The sequence below is a fragment of the Saccopteryx bilineata genome, chromosome 3 (genome assembly GCF_036850765.1).
Source record: "Saccopteryx bilineata isolate mSacBil1 chromosome 3, mSacBil1_pri_phased_curated, whole genome shotgun sequence".
NCBI lineage: Eukaryota > Metazoa > Chordata > Mammalia > Chiroptera > Emballonuridae > Saccopteryx > Saccopteryx bilineata.
The window spans coordinates 202,484,136-202,497,828 of NC_089492.1; the positions used below are offsets into that span (position 1 = coordinate 202,484,136).

Here is a 13,693-nt window from a genome sequence, read left to right on the forward strand (position 1 = left end):
ATGCCTAGGACTAAATTTATCCAGTGAGGTAAAAGAATTGTACTTGTAAAACTAAAAGATATGGATAAAAGAAACTGAAAACAATACAAAAACATGGAAAGATATACTATGGCCATATATATGAAGAATTAACATCATTAAAATGTCCATAATATCCAAGCAATCAATAGATTCAATGCAATTCCTGTCAAAATACCAATGACATTCTCACAGAGCTAAATAATCCTAAAATTTATGTGAAACCATAAAAGACCCTGAAGAGGCAAAGCAGTCATGAGAAAGAAGAACAAAGTTGGAGATATGCTCCTTGATATGAAACTATACAATCTATAGTAATCAAAACAGCATGGCAGTGACATAAAAACAGGTACCTAGGTCAATGGAAGAGAATGGGGACCCAAGACACAAACCCCCACCTATTGGTGAATTAATCTGTGATAAAGGAGGCAAGAATATGCATGGGATAAAGACAGTCTCTTCAATAAATAGTGTTGGGAAAACTAGACAGACATATATACAAGAATAAACACAAAATGAATTACAGATTTAAATGTAAGAACTGAAATCCTAAGACTTTGACATCACTTCTAGTTTTACAGATATATGCTGTCTCCTTGGGCAGGGGAAACAAACAAACAAACAAATGAGACTAACTTAAACTAAAATGTTTTTTTGCAGAGAGAAGAAAACCATCAATAAAAAAAGATATTCACCAATGATATATCTAGTAAAAGGTTATATTCAAAATATATAAGGAATTCATACAACTTAACACACACACACACACACACACAAAATTAATAAAAGGGCAGAAGGCCTGAATAGACACTTCTCCCAAAGAAACATTCAGAATGCCAAAAGACATACAAAGATGCTCAATATCACTAATCATCAGGAAAATGCAAATTAGAACCACAGTGAGATATCACCTCACACTTGTCAGAATGGCTATCATCAACAAACAAACAAACAAACAAACAAATGTTGGCAAGGATGTGGAGAATAGAGAACTGTCATGTTCTACTGGTGGAATTTTAAATTGGTGCAGTCACCATGAAAATTAGTAAGAAAACTCCTCAAAATATTAAAAAGTGAGTATTATACTGAATAAAATAAGTCAGACAAAGAAAGACAAATACCATATAATTTTACTTATATATGGAATCTAAAAACAAAATAAATGTAAAAACAAAATGGAAACAAACTCATAGAGAAGAAATTAATGGCTGCCAGACGGACGGCATGCAGTTTGGGGCAATGGGTGAAAAAGGGGAAGGGATTAAGAAGTATAAAGTACCAGTTAGAACAACAGTCATGGGGATGTGATGTACAACATAAAAAATATAGCCAATAATACTGGAGGAACATTGTCTGTTATTCCAGTGTAAGATGGGTACTAGGCTTTTTGGGATGAGCAATCTCTAAATTATGTAAGTGTCTAATCACTATGCGTATGCCTGAAAGAAATATAGTATTGTATGTTAACTGTTATTGAAATAATTAAAAAAAAAAAAAAAAGAAGCAGTCTGATAGCATCAGAATGGACTAGGAATTGCAATCACCAAGCATCATGTGGAAAGTCCCTTATTTGCTTTGGCTCAACACCTGTGAAATGATGGGGTTGGTAGACATGAATTCCATGTGCCTTTCCCCCAGTTGATATAAAACTGACAATAACATTATATTATTTTCAGGTGTACAATTAAAGAATTAGTATTTGTATACGTTGTGAAATGATAACCACAGTAAGTCTAGCTAATACCCCACACCTTACATAGTTAGAAACATTTCTTTCTCTTTTTTTCTACTTCATTGAATTTATTGGTGTGAAATGGGTTAACAAAATTATACAAATTTTAGGTGCACATTTCTACCAATCATCACTGTATTGTGTGTTCACTACCCCAAGTAAAATCTCTGCCCATCATTTATTTTCCTCTTGATAAATAGTTGTAAGATTTACTCACTAGCAACTTTCAAATATGTAATCTAGTATTATGCATGGTTTCTTTTTCAGAAGTAAGATTAATAGACAACAAACAATAAAAAATTCAACAGGACTTTCCTCTACAAACTTGGGTTACTATGGAAAAAAGACAGAATGAGGCAAAAGGAGGTTTACAGCTGTGAGCACACAACATACAGAGTTTATTCTTGTGTAATTTATTGATTATTTTCCATATGAACAACTGTAAGCCTACTTCTAGCCACCATGTATTTACATAGCAAATCAGCTGCCCAGTAATGAGTTGTGGTCTCTGAACAGTCTTAAACTAGTCATAAATTTTTTCAATGAGAGTTTGTAAAACAAAACAAAACACAAAAACAAAAACAAAAAAACCCCCAGAAAAATAAAATTTATTTTCTTTACTTCTATATTTAAATAAATTTGGGTTCCTTGTATATGAATTGAGAGATTTTTGTAACCTATATTTAAAGAAAGGTTCAAAGACAAACTTTTTATGAAGGTGCCTATAGTAAGTAGAATTATGATGTCTTCTAACTGTTCTCTTTCTTTTATCCACTCTCTACATAGTACATGGGCCTATGGATGTGATGAATATGAATCTAATGATTAGATTATGTTATACAGTCCAGCTTGATTTCTTTTTTATTCATTGAGATGCGGGGAGGCAGAGACAGACTCCCGCATGCATCTCAATCAGGGTCCACCCCACAAACTCACTAGGGGGCGATGCTCTGCCCATCTGGGGTGTTGCTCAGCAACTGAGCTCTTTTTATGCCTGAGGCAGAGGCTATGGAGCCATCCTCAGTACCTGGAGCCAACCTGCTCCAACGAGCCATGGCTGCAGGAAGAGGGGGGAAAGAGAGAGAGAGAGAGAGAGAGAAGGAGAGAGAGAATGAAAAGTAAAGGCAGGGGGGTGGAGAAGCAGAGGGGCGCTTCTCCTGTGTGCCCTGACCAGAATTCCAACTCCAGACATCCACAGCGGGGCCTATGCTCTACCTCTGAGTCATCATATTTTTCCGAAGTGAGAAGTGGGGGGAAGGGAGACAGACAGAGTTGGGCATGCGCCCAACAGAGATCTATCTGGCATGACCACCAGGGGGCGATGCTCCACCCCTATGGGGCGTTGCTCCACTGCAATCAGAGCCATTCTAGTACCTGATGTGGAGGCCATGGAGTCATCCTCAGAGCCCGGGCCAACTCTGCTCCAATGGAGCTTTGGCTATGGGAGGCAGAGAGAGAGAGAGAGAGAGAGAGAGAGAGAGAGAGAGAGAGAGAGAGAGAAAAGTAGAGGGGAAAGGGTGGAGAAGCCAATGGGTGCCTCTCCTGTGTGCCCTGGCCAGGAATCGAACCTGGGACTTCCACATGCAGGGCCGACGCTCTATGGCTAAGCCAACCAGCCAGGGCGCGAGCCTTTTAAAGCAGCTTTCTCCAGTTGGTGGTAGAGACGGTTCAGAGAGATTGGAAACAATACAAGGATATGATGCACCATTACTGGCCTGAAGATGGAGGGGAGTTTCCTAGAACCTCCGTATGACATGAGCCTGTTTGAATCTTGTTTTCAGCTATGGTCTTTGAGCATGGCACCCATAACTTGTGCTAGAATCTGACCTGAACAACATGTGTGTTGTTTTAAGTGGGTAAGCACACAGTCTTCTGATTTGTAGTAATAGAACATAAAGAATCTTGTGAAAGAAGCGTGGATAGTAGTCTGTATAGCCTGTCACTCAGAAGAATCCATGCTCATTTTACAGTGAGAGACATGCACTGTGGATCACAAAAGGGGATTCTCGGCATCATTTTAGGACAGTTTTCAAGAAGAATATATACTAAGACATATTACCATAAGCTTCTTCTGGAACTCCCACTTGTCATCCTTGAAGGAGTTCTCCATGAAGATTGCAATGGCTTCCTTCTCACAGGCCATGTGCACATCCAGCAGCTCCTGGAGCGTGTCTGTGGGGAAGCTCACTCGCTGCGCCATCTGCTGGCTGTAGTGCTCGGCTGCCTTCTGCACAGCCGCTGAGTTCTCAATCTGGGCCAGAGTTGTCACCGCGTTCTCCAAACAAGGCACTGCCCCACTGTTGATGGCACCCACATAGGCCTTTGCCAGAGTCCCCAGTCCTGAAAGATACATGCTATTTAGGAAATGAAATGCAACTTCTCACTAATTGTTGTACAAGCTTTAGAGAGCAGCATTCTAAAACAATTTTATTGAAATAAATTTTTTGTTTTCTCGTTTTTCTTCTCCCCATATTTTTCATTGTCCTCATCCTTATCTTCTCCTTTCACTTTTGTGTGTCCTGTCTACTATTTTTTAATAAATTCTTTAGTTGACATTAGTTAATATTTTATAGGTTTCAGAAATACAATTCTATAATTAGTCATTTGTATATTGTGTGTTCACTATCCCAAGTCAAGTCTCCTTCCATCACCCTTTATGCTCTACATCCTCATCCCCGTTTCCCCTCCCACATTTTACTCTGTAATCACTATACTGTTGTCGGTGTCTAGGATTCTTTTTTCTTCTTAATTTCTTCATCCATTTCACCCTGTCATCAATCCCCCTCTTCCCTGAGCTTTCTGTCAGTTCTTTCTGTGTCAGTTTCTACTTTGTTTATTTTGTTTATTAAATTCCATGTATGAATAAAATAATATAGTACTTCTCTTTCTCTGACTGGCTTATTTCACTTAGCATAATACTCTCCAGGTCCATCCATGCTATTACAAAGGGTAGTATTCTCTTCTTTTTTATAGATGTGAAATATATTCCATGATGTAGATGTACCACAGCTTTTTTATACACTCACACTCATCCACTGATGGACAATTGGAATGCTTCTAAATTTTGGCTATTGTAAATAACTGCGATGAACATAGGAGTGCATATATTCTTTTGAATTAGTGTTTCAGGCTTCTTTGGATATATCCCCGGAAGTGGAATTGATGAATCATAAGGCAATGCCACTTCTAATTCTCCATTCTGCTTTCCACAATCTAAATTTCTACCTACAATTCATGAGGTTCCCTATTCTCCACCTTCTCTATTCTCACTAACACTTGATATTTGTTGATTTATTGAAGGTAGCCATTCTGACAAGCATGAAATGTTATCTTATTGTGGTTTTAATTTGCATTCCTCTGATGAATTGTGACATTGAGCATGTCTTCATATGTCTATTGGCCATGTGTATGTCCTCTCTGGAGAAGTGTCTATTCAGGTCTTCTGTCCATTTTTTAAATTGTTATTTTTTATGTTGAGCTGTATAAGTTCTTTATTAGTTTTAGATATTAAGCCCCTATGAGATGTTTCATTGGTGAATATGTTGTCCCATTCAATGAGTTGCATTTTCATTTTGTTAATCGTTTTTGTTTGTTTTGTAACATCTTTTAGTTTGAAATACAGGGTATCCTTGGGTTACTACAGTTTCTGACATATGATGTTTTGAGTTTATGATATTCACTTCCATAAACACTTAAAAAAACTGAGATGTGAGTGTTTTGGCTTTCACTGTTAGCGTCATACTCATGGTCTATGTGGGCAAACTGGTTTGGTTGTATGCGATGGAAGAATATGCAGTACATTGTAAATACAGTATATTTATGTCCTTTTCCTTTTTCTGTGGCTTAGTTTTATTGTTATGTTCTAGGTTATGATTTTGCAACTGTGTTAGGATAGGTCAGTGACTTAGGCTAGGGTGTATTTCGACTTACAACAAAATTTGGGTTACGTCACTGTCATAGGAACAAAACTGTGTTGTAACCGAGGACCCCCTTAGTCTCATTTGTTTATTTTTTTTGTTATCCTTGCCTGAGGCAATATATCAGAAAATATGTGGCTAAGAGAAATGCACACAATTTTACAGTTCATGTTTTCTTCTGGGTTTTTATGGTTTCAGTACTAGTGTTTACGTATTTAATCTATTTTCAGTTTATACTTTGTATAAGAAAATGGTGTAGTTTCATTTTTTTGCACTTCTCTGCCCAATTTTCCCAATACCATTTATTGAATAGATTTCTTTACTCGCTGTATTTTTTTTGTCCATTTTGTCAAATATTAATCAATCCTATAGTAATGAGTTGAGTTCTGGGCTCTTTATTCTTTTCCATTGATCTACATGACTGTTTTTATGCCAGTGCCATGCTGTTTCAATTACTGTGGCTTTGTATTATTTGTATCAGGTGGAGTGATTCCTCCAACTTTGGTCTTCTTTCTCAAGAGTTGCTGTGACTATTTGAGGTCTTTTGTGGTTCCATATATGTTTTTAAACTATTTCTTCTGGTTCTGTGAAATACACCATTGGTATCTTGATAGGAATTGTATTAATCTGTAATTGCTTTGAGTGGTATGGAATTTTAAAGATGTTAATTCTCCCTATTCATGAACACAGAATACGCTTCTATTTATTTGTATTTTCTTCAGTGTCTTATAATTTCCAAGTAAAGGTCTTTTGCATCTTCAGTTAAATTTATTACTAGGTATTTTTTTATTTTTGAAACAATTGTGAATGAAATTTTTTTCTTAGTTTCCATTTCTGATGTTTTTTTTTATTGGTATATAAAAATAAAACTGATTTCTGAATATTTAATTTGTGTTCTGCTAGTTTACTGAATTGATCAGTTAAAGTAATTGATGGAATATTTATTGTTTTCTATTGACAGTATCATGTTATGTGCAGATAATGATAGTTTTACTTCTTGTTTTCCAATTTGGATGCCTTTATTTCTTCTTTTTGTCTGAATGCTGTGGCTAGGATTTCTAGTACTGTGTTGAATAAAACTTGTTTCTGATTTTAAGAAAAATGCTTTTAGATTTTGTTCATTGAGTATGATATTGCCTGTGGGCTTGTCAAACATAGCTTTTATTATGTGAAGTATGTTCCCTCTATTTTCACTTTGCTGAGAGTCTTTATCATCAAAAGGTTCTAAATTTTATCAAATACTTTTTTTACATCTATTAATATAGTCATGGCGTTTTTATTCTTTTTTAAAATGTGTTGTATTGCTTCTATTACTTGTGGATATTGTATTATCTTTGCATCCCTGGAACAAATTACACTTGAGCATGGTATATCATCTGAAAATATTACTGGATCTGGTTTGCTAATATATTGCTGGAATTTTAACACCTATGCCTACTGGGGATATTGGCCTATAATTTTCTCATTTTGTAGTGTCTTTATCTGGTTTTGAAATTAGGATAATGGAGGCCTCTTAAAATGAGATTGGGAATCTTTTATGCCCTTGAATTTTTTTGTAATAGTTTGAGAAGGATAGGTGTTAGTTCTTCTGAATGTTTGTTAAAATTTACTGGTAAATCTATTCAGTCCTGGATATTTGATATTTGTTTGTTGAGAAGTTTTTGATTACTATTTCAATTTTATTTCTTTACTCTATTCAGATTCTCTGATTCTTTCTGATTCAATTTTAGAACACTGCATGTTTCTAGGACTGTATCCATTTCATCCAGATAGTCCAATGTGTTGGCATATAGTAGCTGGTAATATTTTCTTACAATCTTTTGTATATCTTTAGTCTCTGTTTTTACTTCTCCTTTTTATTTCTGGTTTTATTTATTTGAGTCCCTTTATTTTCTTTTTCTTGATGATTCTGGTTAAGGGTTTGTCAATCTTGTTTATCTTTTCAAAGAAGCAGTACTTAGTTTTATTGGTCTTTTGTATTGTCTTTTAAAATTTTATTTTAATTATTTCTTCTCTGTTTTTTACTGTTTTTTTTCCTTCTACTCACTTTGGGCTTTGTTTGTTGTTTTTCCTTTAAAGTTCCTTTAAGTGTAAGGTTAGACTGATTATTTGAGAATATTCTTTTTTTTGAGGTAGGCCTGTAATGCTTAGTTTCCCTCTTAAGACTGCTTTCACTGTGTTCTATAGATTTTGGGTCACTGTGTTCTCATTTTCATTTGTTTCAAGGTATCTTTTGATTTCTTTCCTAATCAGATCATTAACCTATTAATTGTTTAGTAATATGTTATTTAGCCTCCATGTCTTTGTGTGTTTTTCAGTTTTTCTCTTTTTTTGTGATTGAGTTCTAGTTTCATTCTATTGTGGTCAGAGAAGATGCTTTATACGATTTCAATCTTCTTAAATTTATTAAGATTTCTTTTGTGTTCTAAAATGTGGTCTATCCTAGAAGATGTTCCATGTGGACTTAGAATAAAGGTATATTCTGCTGCTTTGGACTGAAATGCTCTGAAGATATCTATTAAATTCATCTAATTTCATGTGTCATTTTAAGGCCACCATTGTTCTATTGTTTTTCTGTATAGAAGATATATCCTTTCATGTCAATGGAAGGACAAATCCTTCCATTTAACAATGGAAGTGTTAAAATCCCCTATAAGGACTGAATTATGGTCAATTTCTTCTTTTATGTCCCTCAAGATTAACTTTACATATTTAGGTGCTCCTGTGTTGAATGCATAAATGTTTATAAGGGTTATATTCCCTTGTGGATTGCTCACTTGATCATTATAGTGTTCTTTTTTGTCTTTTACTATAATTTTTGTTTTAAAGTCTATTTTGTCTGATATAAGTATTACTACCCTGGATTTTATTTTCCTTTCCATTTTCATAAAATATCTTTTCCATTCATTTATTTTAGTCTGTGTCTTTCATTCTACAGTGGGTCTCCTGTAGACAGCAGATCTGTGTTCATGTTTTCATATCCATTCAGATACCCTATGTCATATGATTGGAGGAATGAAGCCATTTACTTTTGATGTGATTATTGATAGGTATGTGTTTATTGCTGTATCAGTCTTTTTTTTTATTTTGTTTTGTTTTTTTGTGAAGAGACAGAGTCAGAGAAAGGGACAGACAGACAGGAAGTTAGAGAGATGAGAAGCATGAATTCTTTGTTGTGACACCTTGGTTGTTCATTGATTGCTTTCTCATATGTGCTTTTGAACGGGGGTGGGGGGGCTACAGCAGACCGAGTGACCCCAAACTCAAGCCAGCGACCTTGGGCTCAAGCTGGTGAGCTTTGCTCAAACCAGATGAGCCCGCACTCAAACTGGCGACCTCGGGGTCTTGAACCTGGGTCCTCGGCATCCCAGTTCAATGCTCTATCCACTGCGCCACCACCTGGTCATGCTGTATCAGTCTTTTAACTATGTTTCTTTGTGTGTATTTTTTCTCTTTTCTTCTTTTTGCTATTCTTCCTCTTATAGCAGGCTCTTACATATTTCTTGTAATGTTGGTTTGGTGGTAACAGACTCTTTTAAGCCTTTTCTTGTCTGTGAAGCTCTTTATTTCCCCTTCAATTTTATATGATAGCCTTGCTGGGTAAAGTAGTTTTGGTTGTAAGTCCTTGAATATCTTCACTTTAAATATTTCATTTCTGGCCTTACAATGTTTCTCTTGATAAATGAACTGATAGTTTTCTAGGAATTTTCTTATTATGTAACTAACTGTGTTTCTCTTGCAGCTTTTAAGATTTTCTCTTTGTCATTAACATTTGCCATTTTAATTATGTTTTGTCTTGGTTTGTGCCTTTTTGGGTTCATCTTGTTTGGGACTCTCTGCTTACAGGATTTGTCTTTTCTCTTCACCAGGTTAGGGGAGTTTTCAGTCATTATTTCTTCAAACAGGTTTTGAATATTTTAGTCTGTCTCTTCTTCCTGTACTTCTATGATGCATATATTTTAAAGCAGTGGTCCCCAATCTTTTTTGGGCCATGGACTGGTTTAATGTCAGAAAATATTTTCACGGACAGGCCTTTAGGGTGGGACGGATAAATGTATCATGTGACCGAGACAAGCGTCAAGAGTGAGTCTTAGATGGATGTAACAGAGGGAATCTGGTCATTTTATAAAAATAAAACATTGGGGGATGACGTCAGAGTAATGGCGGAGTAGGAAGCGATACCGATAAATCTCCCCCAAAATCAACAAGATCTTCAACCAGAAACAGAAAAACCTATACTTGGAGCTTCCAGATTCTTCGCAATACACCTAAAAGTATGATTGAGTGAAAAATTGGCTAAATATATAACCAAACCCCGAAGGAAATAGGGAGTAAGAAATGCTCCGCCTTCCTCACTAACCTAAACAGGGCGGCTTTCTCTGGTAACTGTGAATATAGAAACTGAGGCGGGCAAAGGGGGTGAATAGATCCAGGCCGCCGCAGCAAAAACGGCCGAACCAGGCTGTGGCTCAGAGATCCAAGCCGAGGAAAATCTGATCCTGTGGCAACCCGGGCAATACAAGCTAACACTCGCGCCAAACCCAAACAAAGAAAGACAAGCGGAGCGGCCATTTTACCCGGTCTCCTGGTCGGTGCGCAGTTAGTGGAAGAGAGATTTCTTCCTAAGCCGCAGAAGTGGGTGCCCGTGTTGCCCCACGGAGAGGCAGGGTCAGAGGCCTTCCTGTGGGCTGAGGGCAGAGTCTCTGGGCAGCCCCAGCGCCCTGGGAAAGCCACGCACGGGAGGGAGTGAGAACTAATCCCAACGGTGGAGATTTTCCGTGCTGGAGGCTGTTTCACTCAGAGGGAACCACGGCCGGCCTCATATCCTGGTTTGCGCGCGCAGATAAGGAGTGAGCGATTCCTCCAAGTTCCTCGGCAGTGCGCGCCCGTGTTATCGCACAGAGGGGCAGAGTCAGGGGCCTTTGTGTGGGCCAAAGCGGAATCTCGAGCCGCCCCAGCGCCTTGCAAAAACCGCGCATGGGGACGGAGCGAGACTCAATTCCAACGCTGCAACTTTTCCCTGCGGTTGGGGGTTTCACTCAGAGCGTGAGACTGCTGGCCGGATATCCTGGTCGCAGACAGTGAGTGAGAGTTTCCTCCAAGCGCCCCGGAAGTGGGCGCCCGCTTGTGTTACCGGATAGAGTGGCAGAGCCAGAGGTCTTCGAGTGGGCGGAAAGCCCGCCTGATTATGCTAGGAGCTCTGACTGACTGAGCCTTACCCAGAGCCCTGTGCTGAGTGGAAATAGAGTGGGGAGTTGCCAGCAATTTGAGCCTCTTACTATCCAGGCAGAGGCAGCAGCAACCCCATACCTGGACTATCAGGCTACTAATTGAGGAAGGAAAGACTAGGAGAAAGGCTCCAGGAACACGGACTCTCTCACTGTCAGAGCCTATAAATGCTAATGAGCCTCGACTCCCAACGAGAATAAAGCACAATACATGACATTGCCATAGAGACTTATCAACTGCAAACCTCTACCTGAGCGTGCCAAAGGGGCAGAACCCGGGGTACAGAGTCACCGACCAGGAAGAGGGAGAGAAAAGAAAAAGCAAGAAGATAACCTCTCAAAATCAAGAATAATCTGCAGACTTTCTAACCTATCCCATTTTATTATATTTGTTCGTTTGTTTCTCTTATCTTCATTCTTGAGACTTTTTTTTCCTCCTCCAATTTGGCCGATTAACTCTCTACCGGTCTTACTCTCTCCTCTCCTTGAACTACACTACCCATAAGTGTTACATCTCCCATTATCATTTCTCTTCTCTTCCTTTCTCTCTATGAGGGTTGCACTCCAAAACCCTTAACTCTCTCTCTCTCTCCTTTCTTTTTTCTTCTTTTAGTGGTTCCCTCTTTTTTTCTCTCTCTCTCTTTCTTTTCTCCCTCTATATTAGTTTCTTCCTTTCTCCTTTACATCTCCTCTCATTCAAACCTCAATAACAAACAAATTATCTTATCTGGGACTCAAACCTATGTTTGTGGCATTTTGGGGGGTTTTTACTTCACCTTTTTAACTCACTAGCAGTGCTCCCATCCCTGGCTCTCCATATTATCTAGTTCTTGTTCCACTAAATACAATAGTAAGTTTTTAATTTGTCCCCCCATTTTTCCATTTTCCTCTTATTCCTCTCATCATAACTCTTAGAAAACCAACACCTAAAAGCAAATCATTTTATTCTTGACCCAAATTTTTTCCTTATTTGCTTTTTGTGGGTCCATACACTCTTTTTTTTTTCTTTTTTCTTTTATTTTTTTTCCTTTTTTTTTTTTTCTTTCTCTCTTTTTTGCCCCTTTATTACTTTTCCCCAATTCAGGCCCTCCATCACAGGCATTGTTTGTTATAACTCACAGTCCACCACAAGATTTTCTCAAGAAAGAGGGGAGAGGAGAGGAGAGGAAAAAAAGAGGGGGGGAATAATTTCCTTTTTAAAAAAAAAAAAAAAAATTTTTTATTTAATTTTATTTTTCTTTATTTCATTATTAATTTTTTTTTAAAAAAACAACTCTTTTCGATTTGTTATTTTTTTATTTTTTTTAACTTTTTATTCTTTATTAAATCTCATTAATACTATCAACAAAACCACCCTCAGATGCCATTAAGGAAGAGAAAATCGAATATCATGGATACAAAAGAAAGAGAGGTAACACAGCTAGATGAGGAAAAATCTATGGAGAAAAAATTTAATATATTGGAAACCTTGGAGCTAAATGACAGAGAATTCAAGATAAAAATCCTAAAAATCCTCCGAGATATACAAGAAAACACAGAAAGGCAATATAGGGAAATCAGAAAACAACTCCATGAACACAAAGAATATATGTCCAAGGAAATTGAAACTATAAAAACAAATCAAACAGAGATGAAAAACTCAATTCACGAGCTGAAAAACGAAGTAACAAGCTTAGCTAATAGAACAGGTCAGATAGAAGAGAGGATTAGTGAAATAGAAGACAAGCAACTTGAGGCACAACAGAGAGAAGAAGAAAGAGACTCAAAAATTAAAAAAAATGAGATAGCCCTACAAGAATTATCTGACTCCATCAAAAAGAATAACATAAGAATAATAGGTATATCAGAGGGAGAAGAGAGAGAAAATGGAATGGAGAACATACTTAAACAAATAATTGATGAGAACTTCCCAAGCCTGTGGAAAGAACTAAAGCCTCAAGTTCAAGAAGCAAACAGAACTCCAAGTTTTCTTAACCCCAACAAACCTACTCCAAGGCATATCATAATGAAATTGACACAAACTAACAGCAAAGAAAAAATTCTCAAGGCAGCCAGGGAAAAGAAGAATACAACATATAAAGGAAGGCCCATTAGATTATCATCAGATTTCTCAGCAGAAACTCTACAAGCTAGAAGAGAGTGGACCCCAATATTTAAAGTCCTGAAAGAGAGGAACTTTCAGCCACGAATACTATACCCATCAAAGCTATCCTTCAAATACGAAGGAGAAATAAAAACATTCACAGATACAGAAAAGATGAGGGAATTTATCATCAGAAAACCCCCACTCCAGGAATTACTAAAGGGGGTTCTCCAATCAGACAAAGAACAAAAAAAAACCGAGCCACAAGTAAAAGCTCTAAGAAGAACACAATAAAACCAAATTTAAACTGTGACAACAACAAAAAGAAAGAGGGGGAGAAGACGGAGATTAACAGTAGCAAAGGACGATGGAGTGCAAAAGTACTCACAAAATAGTTCGCTACAATGAACAGGGTAGGGACCCTTTTCATTACTCAAAGGTAACCACCATTGAAAAAACCACCACAGAAGCACATGAGATAAAAAAGATAGCAACAGAGGAAAGATGTATGGAATACAACCAAATAAAAACAAAAGATAGAAAAACGAAAGAGAAGGATCAAACAAGACACAAAACTAACAGAAAGCAAGATATAAAATGGCAATAGGGAACTCACAAGTATCAATAATTACACTAAATGTAAATGGATTAAACTCACCAATAAAAAGGCACAGAGTAGCAGAATGGATTAAAAAAGAAAATCCAACTGTATGCT

At 37.2% G+C, this 13,693-nt stretch overlaps 1 protein-coding gene across 7 annotated transcripts in view; it reads right to left on the reverse strand.

Moving 5' to 3' along the window:
* The window catches only part of LOC136330942 (guanylate-binding protein 4-like), a 221,631-nt gene that overhangs the window by 19,198 nt on the left and 188,740 nt on the right, over nucleotides 1–13,693 (reverse strand). For all 7 annotated transcript variants that reach the window (XM_066268587.1, XM_066268589.1, XM_066268585.1 and 4 more), the window contains one exon: nucleotides 3,810–4,090. In XM_066268587.1, coding sequence (XP_066124684.1) covers nucleotides 3,810–4,090 — 281 coding nt within the window. The remainder of the gene's footprint in view (nucleotides 1–3,809; nucleotides 4,091–13,693) is intronic.